The sequence below is a fragment of the Salvia hispanica genome, chromosome 6, assembly GCF_029641045.1.
Source record: "Salvia hispanica isolate PSC_SH4W2 chromosome 6, Shi_PSC_v1, whole genome shotgun sequence".
Lineage (NCBI taxonomy): Eukaryota > Viridiplantae > Streptophyta > Magnoliopsida > Lamiales > Lamiaceae > Salvia > Salvia hispanica.
In genome coordinates, this window is record NC_142697.1 from 46,391,267 (window position 1) to 46,418,015 (window position 26,749).

The window sequence follows — 26,749 nt, forward strand, 5'->3', positions numbered from 1 at the left end:
TGCATAAAATCATTTCAAATGAACAAATTAAATGCTTTATTTAAAATGAGGTCGAGGTATTATTTAAATTAAAATCAGTTAAATAAAATTATTTCACCTTTTGAAGAAATTAATGTGAAACATCATAGAGTATAAAGTTCCTTGGATTAATGACATCACATAGATGACAACATCTTGCCACGATTCACGTAATTTCAAATGAACATTACACAATTTTTTATTCATAAAAAGTAGAGTGAGAAAATTTGATGAGCAGATATTTTCAATACATAAAAAATTCAAAATAATAATGCATTTTTTAATATACATTTTACTTTTATACTCTAATAAGTACAAATATAAACATAATTATGTGACATGGAATTTTCAGAGACCAGAACATTAAATTAAAAAATTTACGAATTTGATCATATAGACACGACTTTTTATGTCACAAATCTTGTTTCATATTCATTTATTATAACATATACAAATACACTTAATGAAATCATAAACCTATAGAATGTAAAACTCCCACCTTATAAACTAAGTAGTATAAAAGACAAAGAAGAAAATAAAAAACTCTTCCATAAATAAAAAAATAAAACAGAGATCATTAAAATGCCTACTTGTCACGTTCTCTTAATAATAAAATTGAATATATAATGGATCTTGATATTTTAAAAAAAAAGACACGAGCCTAATCTATCATCATTGGAATTCAATATGTTTCTGAATTGCCATCTCATCCACTGGTGCTTACAGTTACAGATCCATGTTCATTTTGGCCCCATTTCACAATTATTGAGATTCATACTCATTATGTTTTTTACTTTCCCATCAACTTAAAAATAGAGAATATTTTCAATTTGGTTTTGTATTGGTAAAGTTATACTTTCCCTGTTCTTGAAAAATAGATGATATTTGAATTAACACGGATTTTAATGTATAATTGATACAGTAAAAAAAGAGATGGAAGAAAAAATTATTGGAATATTATTAGTGTAGAATAAGACTCACCCCAACAGAGATAAATTTTCATTAAATAGAATTAATCTATTTTTATGAGATATTTCAAAATGGCAAACGTGGTCTATTTTTAAAGGCCATATCGAGTACTATCTTATATCGTCAAGAGTTTAGGGACAAGCGCGGGATCATCCATTGCTGAGAGCTAGGCAAGCCACGGATTGGCCGATCGGTTACGCGGTACGCCACGTGGCACTGACAGTTTGAAAATTTTGAATTGTTTTTTTCCATTTTCTTTCACTTTCAATTGTTGTACACTTGTACTACTCTTTATTTTGTGGTCTAGACTCTAGACTAATGTATGGCCTGCGGATGTTTTTAACTAATTTGTAAAGTTGATGGATTCGGTGTTTGCCCTAATTTATGGCATATTGATGTTTATAGTTCGAAAAGTTAATTTAACATGTGAATAGTATAGATTTGAATTGGATTTATGATATGCAATTCCCTAATCATTATAATTTTCCATATTACTACTAAAATCAACAAAAGATAAAGAAAAGAAATTAGGAAGGCCAAATAAATGGTACTCCCTCCGTCCCCCAAAATTCGTCACCATTTGACCCGACACGTGTTTTAAGAAATATAATAGAAAGTGAGTTGAAACAGTTAGAGGCATGTTGATCCTACTTTTATATATTAGTTTTAAAATAAAATGAGAGTGAGAATGAGTTAGTGGAATATGGAGTCCATTACCAAAAATGGTAAAAGTGAAAGATAACAAATTTTTAGGGACGAACGAAAAAAGAAATAGGTGTCAAATTTTCAGATACAGAGAGAATAATTGATAGTCTAGCAATTACAAAAGGCTCATTTTGATAAATTACACATTTAAACCTAAGTTGAACTAATGACCATTACAACACTATATTAGGTACGATAGTTACATACATACATAGAAACCTAATTTAAGCATTATTGTCTACTTAAATGGACACACTATTAGGTACACCTCTACATGTCACACCCGGCTCCGAACTTGGCACGAGTAGCTCATACGGCAAGACTCCGGCGCCGCACCGGTTCCGGAGAGCAGGGTTCGAATTCCGCTTCTCGATTTCCTTCTCGATCCGGCCTATCTCGGCCGAGAACTCATAGAAGGCCTCGATAACCTCGGCATCACATGACCAGATGGACTGGTGCTGCCTCTCGCCGAGGTACTCCTCATCGGGCGAGTGAGTCGACAGAGTGTCGACCACCGCCATGAACTTCGTAGCTTGTAGCAAGCTAGGGAGCGCGCAAAAGAAGTACTTTTGCGGGTCCGAGAGGAAAACCGCGTACTCCGGGTCGTTCTCCTCGGGGATGAGCCGACGCATGAGCGGCGGCCGGTTCGGGACATACCCACCGTAAGGGTATTGGCCGAAGTTTAGGGCCGCGTGTTGGGCTGACGCGAGCCATATTAAGGTGGTGAGAATCGAAACCAAGTCCTCGGGATTGGCTAATGTGGGCCACCAGTCCTCGTGGCGCAGATCGGCGTGGCCCACATTGATGGACTCGGCGTACCAAGCCTGCAGCTCCTTGTCATTGCAGACTTGGGCCGAGTCCGGGTAATAATGGTTCACGTAATTTCGGACCCAATTCTCGATAGCGGCCCATATCATCAGCCCATCCGACGCATACGGATAGTCTTCGATGACCAGTTTAAGCCCGTGCGGCTGTGTGGGGTCCGGCACGGCCATTCCTCTGCAATTTAATTGTAAGAAGCAAAATACATTAGACTTCAAGATTTGATTTTGATATAACACTTGGTTTAGAAATTCAAATTGATAGTATCTGGCAATAGTTATACCTTCTGATGAGATCGGCAGGGAGGCTTTCTTGATCGAAGCGCCAGACGCTCGAGTAGGCAGCCGCACTAATTTCCATACAGTAACGGCCGGGGGTGAAGCAAGACTCGATCACACCGTCCATGCTGAGCAAGCTCTGACGAGCCAGCCCGTTGATCTCCAATGTGTACCTCATGTGAGGATCCAAGAGCTTGAAAATCGGGTGCATCGCGCTCATCTGCCTATGAGCTGCCAAGATGAATGGCTCCAACGCTGCGTGCGTTCGTAGCCTATAACCAAACAATAGGTCATCAGAAACAACACATCAAGGTCGAGCTACGTTAAATAACAGAAGATTTTTAACGGGAAGCGCATAATACGTACCAATGGTTGACAAGCTGATGAACCCCGGCATCATTCGAGCAAACATGGGATTTCGCCAGCTGCCACATCCAATAACTGGTGGCGTCCACCGGAGGCGTGACAACGCGCTTTGGCCTCAGAGAGCTTGGTTCGAGGCTGAGCTCTATAGCTATGGGCTTGAGGGTTCCAGCATCTGTCAAGAAGAAAATAGTCCGCGTTGCATATGTTTTGCGGCCATCAAGGGCATTGATTTTGTCGATGAATGGCAAGTATATGTCGTGGTAATCAATGATAAAGAGCTTGTTCGCATCCAAAGCCTGTCAAAGCCGTTGCATTAAATAACCAGTAAACAACAAATCAACGACGAAAGGACAACTAGGCACATCGAGTACATGAACAAGATTTTCGTATTTTCACAGAGTAGCCTAGAAATTACCTCTTGTACGGTCATGCCATTGAGCTGTCCAGCAATGTGTTCTTCTTTGAGAGCTGATTCTTGAGGTCCATAGATTTCTGGGTCGAGCTTACTCACCGGGGGATAGGACTGAAGCCTCTCGATGGTAACAGGGTTCACCCCGGCTATGGCTTGACGGGCAAACTCGTCATCTCTCAACCACGCATATTTGTCCTCTGAAAGTTACAGGCACAGTTCACATCAGCACTTTTGACATCTCAAGAGCTATAAATTAGGTTATAATTGATCCAAAGGAATGTCGGTATTAGCCTAGAGGACCACTAAGGGGACCTCCACTAGTGGAAAGCGATTGCTTAAACGAGCCAAGCAACATAATTTTCTTTATGTCTATATCACCAATTCGTAATTCTAGCCGCGTGTTCTCCACCAAACAGTGTTATTGCTATCATGTGTACTACGAAAATGAAACACGTCAAATCAAGAAATGAAAGCAAAGCTACTCACTTGATACAATCTTTGGAAGGTTATATTTGAGCAGACCACCTTCTTGAATCGTGCTGACAGCTTTAGGCAGTGGGATCTTGTTCATGATCTCATCATGTAGACCGAGTTTGAGGAGAAGGCCTTCGCTGTACAAGCTGTCGATGTCCGAGAACCCCTTAAAGTCCTTGTTATTCGCGGAGATGCTAGCCATCAACGATGGTATGAGGTTATGAAGGACCGCCTTCAGCCTCCCGGTCGTAAAGGCATGCATCTTCGACTCCTCAAATTGCTCGTCTCTAGGCACATACGTAGGCAGTGGCTTCTCTACTCTGCTCTCAGAGTTCATATCTGTTTCATTAACATACACGAATCAGAAAACGAGCATATAGTGAAAACATATCGCTGAGATTGATCGAGGAGGGAAACATGATCACTGACCAGTATCCGTGGGAGGGCGCCCTGTTCGGCAACGCCTAGGATACGGGATCTTTTCCCCGCCAAGAATCGGTCGAGCGAAATCAATCCCCTTGTCGGGATTGCCGAGATCATTGTACACATCAAAGTCATACACTCTATCAGACAGCTTTCTTTCACCTTGTCCATCACCTCTCAATTCTCTCAGCTCCTTCTCTCTTAGAGCCTTTAATCCCTCTGGTGTTTCATGCGGCAAATATGGCTGTTGAAATCAAAACAACTCATTTTATTTTAAACTATGCAGAAAAGGGCTCAAAATACAAGACATCAATTACTAGATAATCAAGAAAAGAAAAAATCTTGAATCTCCTCAAAATCAAGATTTGGATTTGCTGTTGAAAGTCAAAACAACTCATTTGATTGCAGAAAGGGCTTAAATTACAAGACATCAAATCCTATACAATCAGAACAAAAAAACCATGAATCTCCTCAAAATCAAGATTTGGATTTGCTGTTGAATCAAAACAACTCAGTTTATTCAAAAACTACAAAAAGGGCATAAAAAGAGAATCTAGCAGAAAATCAAGAACCATGAATCTCCTCAAAAAACCAAGATTTGGATATTCTTCAACATTTTATAACCAACTTTAACTCCTAAAAACAGAATCCAGCAGAAAAAAACCACAAAATCAGGACAACTAAAATGAAGAAGCTATTTCTACCTTATTAGTGAAGAAAATCCTTTTCCCAGAACGATCTTTCTTGGGCTGAACCCAAGAATTGCAGGGGAAATTAACAGGGCCACATGCAAATCCTTCAACCATAATACTCTCCAAAAAGAACTCCTTCTGGTGCTTATTGGCAACTGTAATCGCACCAGGAATCCCAAAATTCGAATCCACCTCAAACTCTGCGGTGTAATTCACTTTCTCAGTTTTGAGGTTTGACTTCTTTGACCAGTCCTTCAACACAGCCTCTTTGCTCTTCTTTGGAGATTTCGTTTCTAACAAATTTCACAAAAGGAAAAGTACTAAAATTAGTTAATTTTCAAGCAAGTTTCCATTGAGGCATTTCATCAAACAAAATGTGGGGGTGAAAAATCAGAAACTTACTCGGATCAAAATCAGTGCTGATGAGCTCCAAAACAACATTCCTCCCAATCCTGTCAGTGAAAGCATCCAAGTGTTTGACCAGGGTCTCCTTAAAATCCTCCTTATTCTTGTTCCTCACGGTCAAAACCGCCCTGACTCTGAACTTCACGGCCTTTTCCGGCGCCAATTTCACCAAATCCAGATCCTCGCTGATCGCCGCAACAGGGGTTGTACTCTTCCGTATCGCCACTTGTACCTTCCTCCCCTCCAGGGGCAGAGAGGACCGGCTCCGGTTCCGGCTCGGGAGCAGCCTCGTTGAAGCGAGAAACGGCGATTTCTCCATCAGAGACGGGCCCATGAGCTCTCGAGCTAGCGCCATGGCTCAATCTGGTTTGAAATGTTGAAAAGATTGAATCTTTGGAGGAATTTTGGTGACCCTTTTTGCTGGAGGAGGGGAATTGGAGGTTTAATTAGGGGAATTAATGGTGTTTTGTTGAGCTCTGTGCGTAGATTTATATATACAGTTATGGAGATGGTGAATTGATGTTGAAAGGGGAAGATCAGAATGATCTCACCGTCCACACGTTTTTTAATTTTCTAATATATGACCACATGCAGAAAAGAGAGAAAAAAAATCATTTTATTCGTTTTTTTATAATTTTGTAGTGATGAAATTTCAAAGAATTTTCGTCTTGTATGAAACGTGGTGGTGGAAGTTGGAAGTGAGTTAGTGAGTTTTTTTGTTGGGTGGTTGGACCGATTTGTCCTCGGGTGTTCGATTAAATGGCGACTGTGTCCGTATGACTGTGTTTATCGGCAACCATCCAATTCAATCAAACCATCCACTTTTTTAGTATTTAATTAGATTCTATCTCATCCGCGTCATCGATATTATCTAACCCAATCAATGACCACCCAACCACACCTATTTTATACTCCCTCCGTCCCACTTAAAATGCAACATTTGGAAATCGGCACGAGATTTTATGTAGTGTTGTTTTGTAAGAGCAACTTCAAGGGAGAGGGTAAATGGAGAGGTAAAGAGAAATAACTACCATTTTTACCTCTTCTTCATAAAATTTCATGCTCCAAGGGAAAGGGTATTTTAGGAGGTATTATACCTTCTTTTATTTTGAGGAGGTATCTTTACCTCTTCTTGATAGAAAAGGTATAAAGTTAGTTATTTTGTTTGCTTTTTGAATTTACCTTCTTTCCTTGGAGTCCATTACTTTTTAAGAAGGTATAATAACCTTTTTGAGGAGGTAAATGAGAAATATATCTTTTCAATATACCTTTCCCCCTTGGAGATGCTCTAAGTGAATGAAAAGAGAGTAAAGTAAGAGAGATGAAAAAGTAGAGACGTTTCATTTTTAATGGGACAATCAAAAAAGGAAAACGTTGCATATTTAATGGGACAGAGGGAGTATTTTTTTAATAATAATTTTATTAATTAAAATATTGTATTATTGCAAAATTTATAAAAACACACAATAAATGATAAAGTAAAAATTATAAAAATAAATAAAAAATTAAATTAATAATTTGGGTTGAATATAAATTTTGAAAATTAGAGAATATATTTTGCTGTAGAGAAAAAAGAGATTTTTTTTACAAAACTATAGTAAATGTGGTCTCGTTCAGTAGACGATGAATAATTATGAATTTTGATATAATTTTTATAATTTATTAATTTAATATATATAAGATAATTAAATTTTAAATAATATATGTGTGATAGTCGCCGCTGGCAATTGAAAATGAATGAAGAACCAGCTCTGAAGGATTTAGGTGTACGATGTGAAGTAAGTTGTGGTTCTAAATGCGAAATTTAATGGAGTGTTTGGCTTCTATGTAGGGGCGGACGCAGAAAAAGTTGATAGTAAAAGCTGGAAGGAGGAATTTGTTATTAGTACTAGTGGGCTTGGTAATGGCTTAACATGGATTTTCAAAATTATTAAGATTTAGAAGTAAAAAATAATTAAAAAAAAAGTAATTGGGTAAGGGCTTAAGCCCTACCCCTGACCATGTGAGTCCGCCCCTGTCCATGAGCCAACGCGCGAGATCGGTTTTCCCCTAGTCTTATTTGAATCTATCATTGATAAGAGCATCCACAATGGTCGACGAGCGACCGGCCAGCCGATTCTCGGCACTGGCCGGTCCGCTCGTCGAACTATTGCAATTGGCGAGAATTTCGGCGAGCGTTGGCCGATGCGCGCTCGCCGCCATTGTAGGCTGGCGATCGGCGAGCGATCGGCCAGCGCATTTTTTTAATTAGATTTTCGAAACACTATATATACGTGATTTTCACGTCATTTTCATTCCCACCACTTATTTTAACGATTTTTCTCTCTCTTAATTTCTGTACAAGAGCAACAACGCGAAATGGAAGCCCGGATTTTTTTTTATTTTATGTAATTTTTTTTATTTTTAGTTAATGTACTTTTTTTATTTAAATAAAATTAATGAATTTTCCCGTATATGTGTCGTAAATTTAATTCCGTATTTTGTGTTTAATTCCGTAAATTTAGTTGTTTTTTTTAATAGTGCTGATGATGTGGCTAGTCTATGACTAGCCTATTGCTTGTCCAATTATTTATCCTGATGATGTGGCAGGAGGAGTTTGTGGCTAGTTTATAGCTAACCTATTGACGTTGTGTACGCTCTAAAGTTTGGCATCTGATTGTATGCATAAGTTGGCATAGTGGTAAGTTATTAATTCTTCATACCAAAATCTATTGAATCCACTGTTACGTAATATGTAATTCTATTTTCATTTATTAATAAAAAAATGTTTAATAGAAATTAAAATATTTGATTTTAGTGTAACTAACCAGTGGCGTTATAACGGAAATAATTTGACCTAAATATAATAGTAACAAATAAAAATATTGCACCTTTTTAGTGTAGTGAGTTTGTAGCCTCAAAATAAAGAAAAAATAATTAGGTAGTGATTAGTATCCTACATTAATTGCGAATAACATTGAACAGAGTATTATGTGTTATGCACGCATATACACAAATACATATGTCAAATGTTGGTACTATATTTATGCTCGAATGAATAAAGCCAATCCACTATGTAATAAAGCCTTGCCATCAAAGCATTATCTCTTCATTATATTTAATTGGATAATTTAATACTTCCTCATGGAACTTAGTAGAGTGAATATATATACGAAATTACATAAACGTGACCAAATTATATTTATCTACAAACATAAATTAAAGAAACCCTATAATTCGTCAACAAATCGACTAAATAAAATTACGGGTGATTCTATTAATCTATAATACTGCTCGTTATAATCTCGATTCAAATAAAAAGTCGATTAATTTCTTAGTGGCTCAATAAAACATTTACTAATTAACCTAAATTCACATTGAAGTCAAATTACTTCTTCAGAGTAAGTAGAAAAACAGTATAGTACTCCTTCCGTCCCGCTTTAGCAGTCCATTAGATTTTTCTGCACTCGTTTTGCAAAAATGATAATAAATAGTTAAACTGGAGAAATAATAAAGTAAAAAAGAGAATAATGTAGAGAAGAGTTTATTATTATTTTTACAAAACGAGTGCAGAAAAGTCAATGGGACTGATAAAGCGGGACGGATGGAGTATATTTCTAGAGATTTGAGTGAGTATGAATACCATTAATAATTATTTTTTTTATAAAATTTTATAAAAATATATTTTTATGGTCTATCATAGTGTTGTCATATTTTTGTGGGCATGGAGACTTAAAAAGAATTCCACACAATTTGAACCGTGTGATATTCTTTAAAGTGAGGATTGTGACCTTTTGTGAATTGGACAGCCATTCTTAGCTACATAAATATCCAATAACAAATAATTGTGCAAACTCAAATGTTCTTGAAATTCTATTATCCACTCTAGTTAATTCCTATCTCTAGCTAGAACTAGTACTTTACTGTACTGATATCGTTCCTACTTTATTATAAAATTTTATATTTGATACATGTTTGACTAATTAATTTGTTTGTTAAATAGTATTTTACCTAATTAGTGGAGGTTGATCAGCTTTACGATTTTTTATGTGTATATAAGATGTACGGAGTACTAAAAAAACAATTTCATTTCGTAATTTAGCATCTTTTCCATTAATGATTCTAGGGTTATGTGAAGTAATTATTTATTACATAAACACATACATACTATAATAACTAATCATGCTACACTGATACAACAATATGTTAATGCATTGTCTAAAATAACTAATCTTTCAAAACAAGAAATAGTAGCACTGAAACTGAACTTTTTATCACAGATCATAGGCTCAAAATTTTCTAATATTAATGTTACAACTCATTTATGAGCACTTGCTCTAACTGTTAGTATACCTTGAATCTGTTGTTTGACACTAGCCAAACGGGGCACATAATCCTGTAATCTGAAAAACACTCTGAATACAATCCGTTCTCATTTCCTGCACGTGGATGTAGTCAACAACGTTGGTGAACCACGTAAATCTGTATCTTCTTTACATTTCTGTTTACCTTGATTACACAATTGTTATATTCTGTCAAAACACTAACATTACTAATGTTATTGTTTTCATTCTAAAAGTTTGGGAATTTTTAAGCCTAATGAATGTTAATTACTCCTACCTAATCCATGGGAATTATTTTTTCGCTTTTCATAATGATTTTATCTTTGAATTGTCAAAGGTTTTGTGAAGCTAGAAAAATCGAGACAGGGGGGATGAAAATTCTTTGTATTCCAACTTTTGTGTGTACACAACTTGAAAACAATTAGTAAATTCAAAGAATTGACTATTCAAAAAGCATAATATAAGGATTACCACCTATGAAAACACGTAGTTTAATTCAAGATATTTATTGTGTTATTGTCATTAATGATAATTATGATATTTTGTTTGGTGGTTCATGTGCATGTCACAATGATTTACAGCATATAATATGTAATAAAGTATACAATTAAAAATAAAATAAAAGAGACAACCGGGTTTTTTGAACACAAGGCTTGAAAATTAATTAGCACTATTATATAAACAATTTATTGAATGTAAAATTCGACGTCTGATTTTATAAAATTATATAAATGCCCGTTTGCAGTGACATTAAAATAAATATCTACAGTAAAAAACCTTTCTGAAATTGAACTTTGACTCGTCTGTATTAATAATGTTGCAACTGGGATGTGATTAATTGCTAACTAATTATCAATCCAAAATTGAGACCAATTTTTAATCATTAGATTAGAATTTTTAACCATTAGATTAGAAGATTTTGTGGTTAATATAATGTCAAATGTAATATATTTTAAATTTAAATAATTATTCATTAAATTAAAGGGTATTAATGTCAAATCCTATACGTAGTAATTATAACTAACTACTTTCTCTCTCCTCAAAATCATCTCAAATCTTTAAATTTACGTAACTCTTTCAATTTAAATTATTTTTTCGCAAAAATATATCAAATTAAAGATAATTTAATAAGGATTCCAACGAGATCTCAATTGCATATGTTCCGACGATGTTCGGGTGATTAAATTTGATAAATTATATTTCAATTTTCGTACATGTTGATAAGCAACTTTTATCAACAAATGCAACAAAAAATCTCAATATATTGTAGGCAAAATCTCAATATTATGTATGTCCAATCTCAATAAAAATGTGTTGATATTTTCTTGTCCTTGCGTTGATATTCTAATGTCATATTGTTGATATTTGTAATACACAATGTTGATATAAAAAAACATTCACGAAAATTATCATATGATAACATAATGACGATATTACCCCTTTGTTGATATTTTGTCTACTATTTATTGAGATTTGTGAGCTTTAATCTCATCCACTCATTTTAGAATCCAAGAATGGAGATTTAGTCTTGATTTTAGATTAGGGTACTATAAGCATTAGAATAGGACCCTATTCCCACTTAAGAAAATAATTAAAATAAATTATGGAGAAGAGCACCATTGTCAACTACTACTAGTATGCACTTGAAAGTTGCAAAATATACCGGAGTTTTTCTAACTTATATTTTTCTACTTAATTACATCCTCTTTTACTTGATTTTTTTAATACTCTAAACCATAAATTTTTATACTTCATCCGTACGCCATTAAATGTCTCATTTTTCCATTTTCGTTCATCCGCCAATAAATATTGTACATTTTATTTTTACTATATTTAGTAAGTGGACCCTACATTCAACTAACTCACTTCACTCTTTTTATTATAAAACCAATATAAAAAAGTAGACTCTACATTCCACTAACTTTTCTTATACCCATTTTAACTAACTTTTTCTATCCACTTTACTTTATAAAGTCAAACAATATCTTTAAACCCATGTCGATCAAATATGAGACATTTATTCATGAACGGAGGGAGTACTATACTCTTGGGAAAAAAGTGGCAAAATTTCATGGAAACTAGTTGAGGTTACAAGAAAGAAATAAATTTATTAGTATAGTTTGGTCACTAATTTGAAAGCTGAGATTTGCCAAGCTCAGTGGCTCGATCATCGTAGACCATGTAGCTTACCGAACGGTAACTTGGAAGGATAGTTCTTCTCCTTGCAATTACTTTTGTTTCTCTACCATTCTCGTCACACTTGAAATTCATTACTCTTTTGAGGGTTGTAGATTCTCCATGATCACAATGTTATCACTATTCGGAGGATCAAGGAGATGCAATACTTTAGTGGCATTTTCACTAAGGTCAAAACCATAGAAATGAACATGCCTAAGCCGAGTCATATTCCAAATTTCACCGGTGCATCAATGTTTTCTTTAGAACCAACAATTAATGTTTGTAGACTCCAGAGAAGATTGAATGAAGAAGAAATTTGGTTGAGTGCCTTCCAGAATGAACAACACGAAGCCTCAGGTTAACCAAATCAAACAAATTTCCCGGGGAGTAATAGTCTTGTAGATAATCATCCTTGTTGTATGTTTTCAATGTCCTCAACAATCTTAAATTGTACAAAGATTGAACTCTTTTACCACCGCTTATACAGGTACGAGCATATGGTCTAGAATTCATGGCATCAACCACTTTTTCCTCTGAAGCGTTTTCCAGAATAACTACGTGTCGTTGACTACATGTGCCTTGAAGACTATACTGCCCTACCACATGATAAAACCTCTCATTTTCAGCTTTTCTCAAGCAATGGTTTCTTAACAAATCATGCATTTTCAAGTACTTCATGTTTCCAGTTTTACCAAACTTGTGAACAAGAATTAGATTTCTATCAACTTGTTCATCCAAGTACTCTTGTAGCTCAACTTCACTATTTTCATGCAATACTTATTATTCTCTAAATTCCCGTAATTCTTCTACTGGTTCTAGTTTTTCTAAAAGACCTCACATCAAAACAATTGATAATGGAAGTCCTCTGCAACTCTCAACAGTCTTCCTTCCAATTTCCTCCAAATCGAAAGGGCAAATTTCCCCCTCAAATACAATGTTGCATAATATACTCCAGTTACTTTCCCCATCCATAAACTTCATTTTAAGGGTATAATTGCTATCCAATTGAGATCCCAAATTCGATAGCTTAGTTGTCACTATTATCCGACTACCATTACTATTGTTAGGAAAGTAGTGTTGTATCTTCTCCCATGCCTCAATACTCCACATATCATCAAACACAATTAGATACCTTCTATATGATAAACATTTGTGGAGTCCTAATCCTATTTCATCTTCGCTCATTTGACCCAACACATGTTTACTTGTTTCAGATAGAATTTCACAAATAAGTTCTTTTGTGTTATATTGTTGAGAAATAGTAACCCAATCACACATATCAGAATGGTAACAAATAGATGGATGTACATAAACATGTTCGGCAAGAGTAGTCTTACCAATTCCTAACATTCCTACACTGGGATGACTTGTCGACTTTGTTGTCCGTAAATGAGCTTCTCCATGAGTTGAAGTTGGACATGATCAAAGCCCATCATGGTTGTGTTGCTCAACCTAGTGAGAGAAGATGTTGGCGACCATCAGATGCTGAGTGATCTTTGAGTACAACAATCTCCTTCACTTTCTTTCTTTATCAATTCCATGTCTTCTATCACCTTTTGCAAATTCTCATGCAAGTATGCGGATGAGTAACCAACAAATGCTAAGACTTGTTCATGCAATTGATTTTGGATTACAACTATCTCCAACACTTCTTTCTTGATCAATTCCATGTGTTCTACCACTTTCACCGAGTTCAACCACTTTCACCGAAACGTCGAGAAATGTTGATGTATCCGCTAATTCAAGGCCTAGTCTCCGTTTAAGTGCAAAGAGCTGCATCACTTCTTTTCGTATAAAATCTATGTGTTCTATCACCTTCACCACAAGTCTTGTTAACATTATCCTCTCTCTTACTTTACCATTTCTTTACTTTAAATATTTATTATCATTTTTATAAAACAAGTGCGCAAAAGTGACCGGGACTCCTAATGGCAGCCGAATGGAGTATTATTTGAAGTAAATGGGCCCTACAATCCATTAAACTATTTTACTCACATTATATTACCAAATTATTAATAATATAAAAGTGAGACTTATATTTTATTAACTTTTTTAATTTAATTATTATTTTTATTTCTTAATGCAAATGAAAGCAAGATTATGAACAAGGGAAGGAAGGAGAATATCCGAATTTCACAATTTGACGCTCTTTTGCTTAGAGTCCACTTTCTCGGTAATTGTTGGTTAGTTAGGTATACAATTTTGATTTGATTTTTAATTATTTTGATAATGCACATATTTTGATATTCTTATACTCCCTCCGTCCATGAATAAGAGTCCCGTTTTTGTATTTCTGTCCGTCCACGAATTAGAATCCCGGTTCATAATTACCATAAATGGTAAAGAGACCCCACATTCCACTAATTCATTCCACTCACATATCATTTAAAACTAATATATACAAGTAGGACCCCTATTCCACTAACTATCTTCCACCTTTTTCTTAACATTTCTTAAATCCCGCGCCATTTAGAAATGAGACTCTTAATCGTGGACGGAGGGAGTAATTTTTAAATGTTATAAACTATAAGAATTCCTTTCTATTTATTCTTATCCAGTGTATTATTAGTAAAGCCCATGTTTATTGGGCCAAGATGAGGACTTCAAGCCTGGCCAGAAATTTGTAAAGCCCATGTTTAATTTTTAATGGGACAGAGGAACTAGTATTTTACCGAATTAGTGGAGGTTGGATCAGCTTTACGATTTATTTATGTGTATATAAGATGTACGGAGTACTAAAAAAAACAATTTCATTTCGTTTGCATTGATGATTCTAGGGTTATGTGAAGTAATTTATTACATAAACAGATACATACTATAATAAATTAATTCATTAGTCAGAATACATGGTGATCCGATCTACATATTTTCTCATTTTAAAATATATTACCCACGTTTTAAAATGTCTAATTTCTAACTTCTTATCCATGTTGTTGATGTCAAAAAAAAAAAAAAAAACTATCATGCTACACTGATACAACAATATGTTGTCTAAAATAACTAATCTTTCAGCACTGAAACTAAACAAACTATTGAAAGATTAGTTATGTTTTTATAATATCTTAAAGACAAATATTATTAATGTTACAATTGTTATATAAGCACTATTTACGAGCACCGTTCTAACATTACTAACGTTATTGTTTTTATTCTTAAAAATTGGGAATTATTAAGCCTAATCAAATATTAATTACTACCTAATCCACGGGAATTATTTTATCGCTTTTCATAATTATTTTTTCTTTGACTTGTCAAAAGGTTTTGTGAAGACTAGAAAACTCGAGACAGGGGATGAAAATTCTTTGTATTCCAAATTTTGTGTGTATACAACTCTAAAAACAACTAATCAATTCAAACAATTGACTATTCCAAAAGCATAATATAAGGATTACTACCTATGAAAACACGTAGTTTAATTCAAGATATTTTTTGTGTTATTGTCATTAATAATTATTATGATATTTTGTTTGGTGGTTCATGTGCACGTCACAACGATTTGCAGCATATAATATGTAGTAATAGTATATAATTAAAATAAAAATAAAATAAAAGGGGTAACCCGGTTTGAACACAATGCTTGAAATTCGACGTATAAAAGGGTTTTGAAATTGAACTTTGACTCATTGAATTAATATTCCCACTTATGTAAATAATTAAAACAAATTATGGTGAAGAGCACCATTGTATTAGTATCAAGCAATTGAAAGTTGCAAAATATACATGAGTTTTTCCACGTAAAAAAAAGTAGAGAAGCTGAACGATAGGATAAACCTCCTACCGGGTTGATCGGCGTCCATAGATCGGCGATCGATAAATATCTGTTTATAATAATATTGATATTCTTGAATGATTTATCAAATGATTGCAATAATTCCTATTTATGATGCTAATAACTAACTTAATGAACAAGAAAACAAAGATATAGAAAAGATACAGAAATCCCTAATTTAACTAACTAAATAATGCTAATGCTCGTATCACTGAAATTCACTTTTTTTTTCATTACAGTGTTTTATTTTTTTTCTTTTCTAAAGCATAACTATGTATACTATACAAGTTGTGGTTACAAAGAAAGGGACAATTAGTGTAGTTTGGTCGTTCATAGTGCAATTTGAAAGTTGGGATTTGCCAGGCTCAGCAGATCATAGTAGGGAAAGTGGGAGCTCTCCATTATCCAGCATTCCAATTGATGGGAAACATACAAGTGATAAAGTTGGAATTTCACCAAGTTCTGTGGGGATCTCTTTTAAATCACTCAAAGTTGGATATATTACAAACTTAAAAGTCTCCTAAGATTTTTAGATATTTTGGGAAGGGGTCGCGTTAAAATAAAACCAACCTTCTAATCCAGAACCCAAAACTATCTCAATATTATGTATTAAAATTATCAACACAAAGACAAAACTTTCTCAATAGATTTGTGTTAGATAAAATTATGTCTTTGTGTTGACATTTAAATTTACATGTTATGTTGAGAAAGTTATACTTATATGTTGAGAAATTTTCAACATAATATTGAAGTTCTGGGTTCTGGATTGAGAATTAGTTAGCATTTGATTATAATTCTTTCGGGAAGTATATGTAATAACATGACAAAACCAAGCAAAATTAAGCCGCAGAAAACTTAAGGAGAAAAGGTGGAAACATTTCATGTAAACAAGTTGTGGTTATCTACAAGAATTGCTCAGATATACTCCTATCATCCAAGGTAACGTGACCCGAGACAAAATTCATATTGTATATGATGCAAAAACAGATCAAAGGATCTCACGAGTCACTCTATTCCAATTTAAAGTTGCGATTTGCTAAGGTCTTCAGAAACTCGACGTTGTCGTACTGGGTGATGATAACCGAAACTTTAAAAGATAATTCTTCTTCTCCTTGTAATTCCTCTTGTTCCTCGACCATTCTCTTCGCACTTATCACTGATTCTCCACTGCAACGACACATTCTCACGGATTTCAGTGTCGGAATTTCACCAAGTTCTGCAGGGAACTCCTTCAAAGATACCCAGGAAAGACTAATGTGCTCGAGGCATGGGAAGTGAGAGCTCTCCGTCATCCACCATTTCAAGCCACTGCACAAGCTAAGTTCCAAATATTTGAGACTGGGGAACTGGCCTTCCACTGTTTCCCATTTGCCTGCTGTGAAATCTCCACCCCTCAACTTGAGCTTTTGAAGAAGGGGTAATGCACTTGCCTTTTTCAATATGTCTTCAATTCTATTTATATACGTCCCAAGAGTCAGACTCTTAAGAGAGTCTGGAAAGGTAAGCTTTTGCAACAAACCACTCCTACCTTCGCCTTTGCAGCTGAGAGATTCAAGCTTTGGCAGACGTTCGATGTTGTGGAGACAATAGTCATCACCAGACTCAATTCCCTCAGGTATGGGGAAAGATAGTCCCAATTTTTTTATATTGGGAATGCTACGAACCATCATCTCATCACACTTGAAATTACTTACTCCTATGAGGGTTTGTAGATTCTCCATGATCACAATCTTGTCACTCGGAGGATCTGGGAGATGCAATCCTCCATCGTTGAGCCACTCATCAACATAGAAATCGACATGCCTAAGTTGAGACATGTTCCAAATTTCAACCAGTGCATTCTTGATTGATAGTGAATGAAGAATTAATGTCTGAAGACTCCAGAGGAGATTGATTGAAGAAGGAAGTTGGGAACCGTCTTTATGAAAAACAGCAAGATACCTCAAATTAACCAACTTGAACAATTCTCTCAGGGAATACGAATGTTCTTTTGTATGAGAAAATTGGTCGTATGCTCGCAATGTCCTCAACAATCTTAAATTGGGCAACAATTGAACTCTTTCATATTCACTTATATAGGAACGCACATGTGGTGTAGAACTCATGGCATCAAGGACTTCCTTCTTTGAAGTGTTTCTCGGAATAACTACACGGCGTTGGATAGATGTGCCTAGAGGATTATGTTGCCCGACCACATGATAAAACCTCTCCTTTACAGCTTCTCTCAAGCAAAGGTCTCTCAACAAATCATGGATTTTCAAGTACTTCATGCTTCCAGTTCTCCCGAACTCGTGAACAAGAATTAGATTTCTAGCAACCAGTTCATCTAAGTACTCTTTAACTATTGTTTCCAAACTTTTGCCATTTACTGGTTTCACAAATCCTTCAGAAACCCATAGCTTGATGAGTGTTGATACTCGAATCTTACTATCCTCCTCAAACATTCCGAGATATAGAAAGCACGGCTTAAGATAAACTGGCAAATGGTTGTAGCTCAACTTCAGTATTTTCAAGCAATGCATACCATCCTCTGAATTCACTAGTGAATTTACGCTTCTCCTAATCGATTCCCAATATTTTTTTGTTGGTTTCAGTTTTTCCAAAAGACCTCCCACCACAACAATTGATAATGGAAGTCCTCTGCAATTCTCCACAATCTTCTTTCCAATTTTCTCCAATTCTAAAGGACAACTTTCCCCCTGAAACACAATTTTGCTGAACATGTTCCAACTACTTTCTTCATTCATAAATTCCATTTCAAGGCTATAATTGTTATTCAATTGGGAACCCAAATTTGATAGCCTAGTTGTCACCATTATCCGACTACCATTACCATTGTCAGGAAAATAGAGTTGCATCTTTTCCCATGCCTCAATACTCCACATATCATCCAACACTATTAGATACCTTCTATGTGATAAACATTTGTGGAGTGATAGTCCTATTTCATCTTCTCTCATTTCACTCAACCTTTGTTTATTAGCTTGAGAAAGAATTTCACCAAGAAGTTCTTTTAAGCTAAATTGTTGAGAAATGGTAACCCAAGCACAGATATCAAAATGGTCACCTATAGATGGATGTGCATAAACATATTCGGCAAGAGTGGTCTTACCAATTCCTCCCATCCCAACAATTGGGATGACTTGGCGACTCTGTTCTCCATAAACGAGCTTCTCCATGAGTTGAATCATGACATCATCAAACCCCACCATGGTTGTGTTGTTCAGCCTAGAGAAAGAAGATGTTGAGGAACCTCCATAGACTTGCGTATGATCTTTGAGTGTAACGACCTTCATCACATCTTTCTTGATTAAATCCATGCCTTGTATCACCTTCTGCAAACTCTCATGAAAGTTTGCATATGTTGAGGAATCAGAAGAGGCTGAGACTTGTATCTCTAGCTGATCTTTGATTGCAATGATCTCCATCATGTGTTTCTTGATCAAATCCAAATCCATGTTTGCATATATGGAGGAATTAGCAGATGGCAAGACTTGTTTCGGCAACTGATCTTTGAATGCAAAAATCTCCATCACTTCATTCTTAAGCAAATCCACGTCTTCTATGAAATCCACCACGGCAGTCTTGTGATAAACTTCATACGTTTTTTCATCAGCATATGCCAAGACTTGTCTCTGCAGTTGATCTTTGAATGCAAAAATCTCCATCACTTCATTCTTGATGAAATCCATGTGTTGTATCACTTTCATCACAATCTTATACAAGTCTGCAGAATCTGAGACTTGTCTCTGCAGATGATATTTGAGAGTGAAGATCAGATCCATGTGTTTTTTCACCCTTTTTTCTATCAGTTGAATGCCTCGTCTCATATTCTGCATAATCTCATACAAGTCTTCTTCAGATATCCAGATATGTGAGACTTGTCTCAGCAGCATACCTTCATTGCCTGCAACGACCGAATCCATGTCTTCTATCACATCCCTCAAAGCCTCGTACAAGACTAAGACAGGTGGACGAATTCGATCCACAATGTGAGATTCGATGACATCTTCAGCCGCATAAACAGCATCAGCAATGCGCATCTCCAATGGATCTGCCTCATCCCCCTCTGCATAAGGAGACTTGTAACCTTCGAGAAATTCCTGCAAAAACATAACAATTTCAGTGAGAGATTCAACTTGTTTCTTGTCCATAGAAATCGGAGGCGAAGGATGATGCTCGATCTGATCCAAAATCTGCATAAGAGAAACCAGAGCTGCATAAGCCGCCATTGATATGAAATTTTTTTTTTGGTGATATGATAACTATTTTCAGGTTGCTGAAAATGAAGATAGAATAAGAATGGATGAGTGGTGGAAAAAAAAGGGAGAGTTGGAGTCATGCATTATTGATTATACAGACTAAATATCTAAGACTTGGCCCAATAGACTTGGCCATTGGTAACTGATGCAATCTTTAGGTCGGGCTGGACCGTTCTGGCCCACGGGGTTAATAAATCCGGGTCTGATGTATGTCATAAATACTGAAGTTGTATAGTACTCCCTCCGTCCTGGCCAAATGACATATTTCTTGGCTGACACGAGATTTTAGGAGTTATTGGTTAAAATGCTTAATTGGAAAGAGAAAATGTGGATGTAGGTACTCCCTCCGTCCCAAGGAAGATGACCCCTTCCTTGGGCGGCACGGGATTTTATGCGACTTTATTTTATGTGTTGAGAGGAGAGAGTAAAGTAAGAGAGAAGGAATAAAGTAGAGATAAAAGTGTTTCCATTTTAAGTAATGGGTCATCTTGGTTGGGACAAACTAAAAAGGAAAATGGGTCATCTTCAATGGGACGAAGGGAGTATTAAAATAGAGAAAGTATAGGAAAAAGTGGCTGAGTGTATTAATTGGAGAGAGAAAATTTTCATAAAAGAAAATGTGTCATCTTTGTTGGGAAAAAACTAAAAAGAAAAACGTATCATTTAAGCTTGACGGAAAGAGTGTAAAAGTTACTCCTATTGAACTTTAATTCATGTCTGTTTTGAGATTTTGTAAAGCTCTGATTTGGAAAATTATAATTTTACTTATTAATATAAGAAGAAAAATCCCATTCTCCTATCGTTTGTTTGCTCGTGTTGATTCCGTCCAATAATGTTATCAAATTATACAAGTCAATGTAATAACATTTCAATGTCCACTAATATACGTAAAATTATCTAATTTGTACCATTTTTATTTAATGTTTTTCCCAAATGAAATTTGTACCATTATGCGCCTAATAAACTATTGCAGTTCTATGTTCACATTTAGCTAAAAAAGCACTTAGAAAATGTAGTCGGCTTTAATAGTGGAGTAGTATATATAATATTCAATTTTAATCTTTCATATTTCTCACTTGTCAATCAAAATGAAATGTGAATAACTAATCCTCTCCTCTTTTGAAAGAAGAGGCGGTTGGTTACAATTATCGATATTTGAAACAATTTTATCATTCTCCAATTTTTCCATAAATTGAAAGGCTTGAACAATTTTTAAAATGGTGAGATAGAATAAAAAGTCCAATACAAGATAATCACGGAGAAACAACAAGCTAAACAAATCATGGGCTTCATTTACATCCATTCCAAACAAAGCCCATTATCTCAAGATTGAAATTCAAAATCAAGCCCAAACTTATACCAATTTATATATTCTTTCCTACTCCTTCCGTCTCTTAAATTTTGTCACACTTTGACCGGACACGAATTTTAAAACATATAATGGAAAGTGAATTAAAATTTGAAATCTCATAAAATTCGTCGAATTTCGTATTAACACAAAAGAAAGTGATTGATCATGCACATGCTTTCGTTGCATTAATTTTTGTAATATTCTTACAATTTCTCAATAACATCATAAATATACTACTAAAAAAACGTAAAAAGTTAGTATTAGTTCCAAGTCCAAAACATAAAAGCACAATAGATCCAATATTACATCAATATAAATCTTCTATTTCATCTCCATGACTTTACACATACCAACTAATACAACAACACGGAGACGCGAAAAATGCAATTTGTTACATAAAAATCGAACCTCGTCATTCTTCCATTCACCAGTGTTGATTACTTGATGGATAACTATTCAACGAAAGGCCCATGACCGGAATAGCAAAAGAAGCTTCTAGAAGCATGCGTTGCTGAAATGACTCAATTGTCCCGCTCCCTTCGATCATATCCTTCTCTAAATCTTTATAATAACTCTTCAAATTTTTTGAGCATGCTCAAATACTTGAGCTTCAGCCACTTGAGGCTCCACCGGAAGGAGGAGGCGGAGTGTCGGCGTTGGCTGAGGCTTCTTTGGTTGATGAGTTCAGTTTTTTAACACATTTTTTTTTGGTGGAGTGAAATTTGAAGAGAGAGAATGGTTGACTAATGTCTAATTAGAAGTGGGATTGAACAACTTTTGCATCTATATATATAAGGTACGTATTAAGGAGAAATTTTGGTGGCGTGACATTATTACGTTACATTACATGTATACATCTAACGTGACATTTAGAATATGGTGAGCAATAAAATACAAAGCCCAATACTACAAGATAATCAGAGATAAACACAGGCAAAACAAATCATGGGCCCTCAGTTACATCCATTCCAAACCAAGCCCATTAGCTCAAGATTGAAATCCAAACCAAAGCCCAAATAAGAGAAGAAACCTCTAATTTTGCAGGACAATGGAATGGATATGCAGGGATGCAATGGCAACTTAAATCTCTAGTTAGATATAAAAAAAAAGTAAAATACTTTGTGCATAATCAATAGTTATGTTTTAGTTTATCTCTCATACTTAATAGATTTTACATTAGAACACATGCCATCAAAACCAAGATTATTGGTAATGGGTGAAGGGAGTAATAAGAACCAACAACCCCAATAGCTAACTAAGGATTATAAACTAAAATTTAAATATCAATAATGGAGTAAAGACAGTTCCACACAAAACAAACAAGAACAAATTAAAGCGAGAAGAAATTGAAACAAAAAAGAACTTGAAAGGATAGTTGTTCTTCTCCTTGTAATTCCTCTTGTTCCTCTACCATTCTCTTCGCATTCTTCACAACCGATTCACTGCACTGGAACAAGATCACCAAGTTGTGCGGGGATCTCCTTCAAATCATTCAGGAAAACAAGATGAAGGCGCTCGAGACAGGGGAGTTAGACTCTAACTTAAGAGAGTATGGAAAGGTATAATATACACCTCAACAAGAAAGACGTACAAGATCATTGACATTGCATATATGCTTCTGTAAAGTATACTAATTCGAAAATATGAATTCAAAAATTAATATATAATGCAAAAACAAATGGACATCTAAATTATTATTGACAATCAAAGGATCTCACTAGTAACGATCTATTTCAACTTTAAAGTTGCGATTTGCTAAGGTCATCAGAAAACCGTCCTTATCGTAGTTCCAGCTGAGGATAACGGAAACTTTAAAAGATAATTCTTCTTCTCCTTGTAATTCCTCTTGTTCCTCGACCATTCTCCTTGCACTTATCACTAATTCTTCACTGCAACGCCACATTCTCACGGATTTCAGTGTCGGAATTTCACCAAGTTCTGCAGGGAACTCCTTCAAATATACCTTGGAAAGACTAAGGTGCTCGAGGCATGGGAAGTGAGAGCTCTCCGTCATCCACCATTCCAAGCCACTACACGTGACAAGTTCCAAATATTTGAGACTTGGGAACTGGCCTTCCACTGTTTCCCATTTGCCTGTTGTGAATTCTCCACTGTGCAACTTGAGCTTTTGAAGAAGGGGTAATGCACTTGCCTTTTCCAATATGTCTTCAATTCCATTTGTAAAAGTTGAAAGAGACAGACTCTTAAGAGAGTGTGGAAAGGTAAGCTTTTGCAACAAAGCACTCCTACCACCGGCTTTGCAGCTGAGAGATTCAAGCTTTTGCAGACGTTCGATGTTCTGGAGACAATAGTCATCACCATACTCACCAGAATCAATTCCCTTAGGTATGATGAAAAATAGTCTCAATTTCTTGATATTGGGAATTCTACGAATCACCATCTCATCACACTTGAAATTTATTACTCCTTTGAGGGTTTGTAGATTCTCCATAATCACATTGTTGTCACGAGGAGGATCTGGGAGATGCAATCCTCCATCGTTGTGCCAGCCATAAACATAGAAATCGACATGCCTAAGTTGAGACATGTTCCAAATTTCAACCGGTGCACTCATGTTTTCTGAGGACATGGATAATCTCCGGAGTGGTAGAGGATGAAAAATTAATGTCCGAAGACTCCAGAGGAGATTGATTGATGAAGTAAGTTGGGAACACTCATTGGGCCAAACAGCAAGAAACCTCAAATTAACCAACTCGAACAGTTCTCTCAGGGAATGCTCATGTCTTTTTGGATGGAAAAATCTGCTGTATGCTCGCAATTTCCTCAGCAATCCTAAATTTGGAACCAATTGAAATCTTTCACAATCAATCACAGAGGAACGCAAATATGGTGTAGATCTCATGGCATCAAGGACTTCCTTCTTCAAACTGCTTCTTGAAATAACTACATAGTGTTGGATAGACGTGCCTAGAGGATTATGTTGCCTGACCACATGATAAAACCTCTCCTTTTCAGCTTCTCTCAAGCAAAGGTCCCTCAACAAATCATGGATTTTCAAGTACTTCATGCTTCCAGTTCTCCCGAACTCGTGAACAAGAATTAGATTTCTCGCAACCAGTTCCTCTAAGTACTCTTGAACTATCGTTTCCAAACTTTTTCCATTTACTGGTTTTACAAACCCTTCAGAAACCCATAGCTTAATGAGTGTCGAGACTCGAATTCTACTATCCTCCTCAAACATTCCTATATGTACAAAGCACGGCTTAAGATAAACTGGCAAATGGTTGTAGCTCAACTTCAATATTTTCAAGCAATGCTTATCATTTTCTAAATTAACTAGTGAATTTATGCTTTCCCTAATAGATTCGTTCCAATTTTTCAAGAAGACCTCCCATCATAACAATTGATAATGGAAGTCCTCTACAACTCTCCACAATCTTCTTTCCAATTTTCGCCAATTCTAAAGGACAACTTTTCCCCCTAAACACAATTTTGGTGAACATATTCCAACTATTTTCTTCATTCATAAATTCCATTTCAAGGCTGTAATTGTTATCCAATTGAGATCCCAAATTTGATAGCCTAGTTGTCACCATTATCCGACTACCATTACCATTGTCAGGAAAATAGAGTTGCATCTTCTCCCATGCCTTTATACTCCACATATCATCCAACACTATTAGATATCTTCTATGTGATAAATATTTGTGGAGTGATAGTCCTATTTCATCTTCTCTCATTTCACTCAACCTTTGTTTATTAGCTTGAGAAAGAATTTCACCAAGAAGTTCTTTTAAGCTAAATTGTTGAGAAATGGTAACCCAAGCACATATATCAAAATGGTCACCTATAAATGGATGTGCATAAACATTTGTGGCAAGAGTAGTCTTACCAATTCCTCCCATCCCAACGATTGGGATGACTTGGCGACTCTGTTCTCCATAAACGAGCTTCTCCATGAGTTGAATCATGACATCATCAAACCCCACCATAGTTGCGTTGTTCGGCCTAGAGAAAGAAGATGTTGAGGAACCTCCAGAGACTTGTGTATGATCTTTGAGTGCAATGATCTCCATCACTTCTTTCTTGATTAAATCCATGTCTTCTATCACCTTTTGCAAACTCTCATGAAAGTATGCAATTGTTGAGGAATTAGAAGAGGTTGAAACTTGTATCTCAAGCTTATCTTTGATTGCTATGATCTCCATCATGTCTTTCTTGATCAAATCCAAATCCATGTCTTTTCTGAAATACGCCTGAGTCTCGTACAAGTCTGCACATGTTGAGCAATTAGCAGATGGCGAGACTTGTCTCTGCAACTGATCTTTGTATGCAAAAATCTCCATCACTTCATTCTTAAGCAAATCCACGTCTTCTATGAAATTCACCACCTCAGGCTTGAAATAACTTATATATGTTGTGGAATCAGCGTATGCCAAGACATGTCTCTGCAGCTGATCTTTGAATGCAAAAATCTCCATGACTTCATTCTTGATGAAATCCATGTGTTGTATCACCTTTAACACAGTCTTATACAAGTCAGAATCTGAGACTTGTCTCTGCAGATGATATTTGAGTATGAAGATCAAATCCATGTGTTTTGTCACCCTTTCTTCTACCAATCGAATGCCTACACTCATCTTACACAGAACCTTATACAAGTCTGGTGCAGATATCGAGATATCCGAGACTTGTCTCAGCAGCATACCTTCTTTGACCGAATCCATGTCTTCTATCACGTTCCTCAAAGCCTCGTACAAGACTAAGACAGGTGGACGAAGCTGTTCCACAATGTGAGATTCGATGGCATCTTCAGCTGCATAAACTGCATCAGCGATGCGCATCTCCAACGGATCTGCTTTGTCCCCCTCAGCATAAGGAGACTTGTAACCTTCAAGAAATTCCTGCAAGAACATAACAATTTCAGTGAGAGATTCAACTTGTTTTTTGTCCATAGAAATCGGAGGCGAAGGATGATGCTCGATCTGATCCAAAATCTGCATAAGAGAAACTAGAGCAGCATAAGCGGCCATCTCGATTTGTATAACTTTTTTTTAGGATGAAAAAAATGGTGAAAGAGTAAGAAGGAAGAAGAGGTGAAAAATGAAAGGGGAGACAAGAGAGTGAGTAAAGGTATTGCTTTGATGAATTATTGCCAGCAGATATTATTGTTTAACAATGTTTGATTGTTGAAATGCTTTAACAATTAGCATTAAACAATTTGAAGGTGCAATGTAAGTGGCATCCACCAAAGAATGTCTCATGTCCTTTCCTTAGAATATTTTGATCTTATAAACTACTCCTACTTTTGTAACATCCACAAGAGCATGTGAATAAATCAA

General features: G+C 35.7%; 3 protein-coding genes across 3 annotated transcripts; all 3 read right to left on the reverse strand.

The window, feature by feature from the left end:
- Positions 1-1,749: 1,749 nt before the first annotated feature.
- Positions 1,750-6,031, reverse strand: LOC125205295 (linoleate 13S-lipoxygenase 3-1, chloroplastic-like). Its single transcript, XM_048104134.2, has 8 exons — positions 5,562-6,031; positions 5,172-5,452; positions 4,474-4,711; positions 4,057-4,383; positions 3,574-3,767; positions 3,159-3,454; positions 2,798-3,064; positions 1,750-2,691 (listed from the first exon to the last, which is right to left on the reverse strand). Exons 1-8 carry the CDS (start codon positions 5,917-5,919, stop codon positions 1,935-1,937), a joined length of 2,718 nt encoding a protein of 905 aa, XP_047960091.2. The 5' UTR covers positions 5,920-6,031; the 3' UTR covers positions 1,750-1,934.
- A 10,657-nt stretch (positions 6,032-16,688) lies between these two features.
- On the reverse strand, positions 16,689-20,149 carry LOC125203313 (putative late blight resistance protein homolog R1A-3). The gene has a single exon (XM_048101629.2). It carries the CDS (start codon positions 20,063-20,065, stop codon positions 16,844-16,846), a length of 3,222 nt encoding a protein of 1,073 aa, XP_047957586.2. The 5' UTR covers positions 20,066-20,149; the 3' UTR covers positions 16,689-16,843.
- Positions 20,150-22,632: 2,483 nt separating this feature from the next.
- LOC148923986 (putative late blight resistance protein homolog R1A-3) lies at positions 22,633-26,596 on the reverse strand. The gene is made up of 2 exons (XM_089060917.1): positions 25,300-26,596; positions 22,633-24,650 (listed from the first exon to the last, which is right to left on the reverse strand). The coding sequence occupies exons 1-2, from the start codon at positions 26,438-26,440 to the stop codon at positions 23,164-23,166; spliced, it is 2,628 nt and encodes an 875-aa protein (XP_088917043.1). The 5' UTR covers positions 26,441-26,596; the 3' UTR covers positions 22,633-23,163.
- Positions 26,597-26,749: the final 153 nt, after the last annotated feature.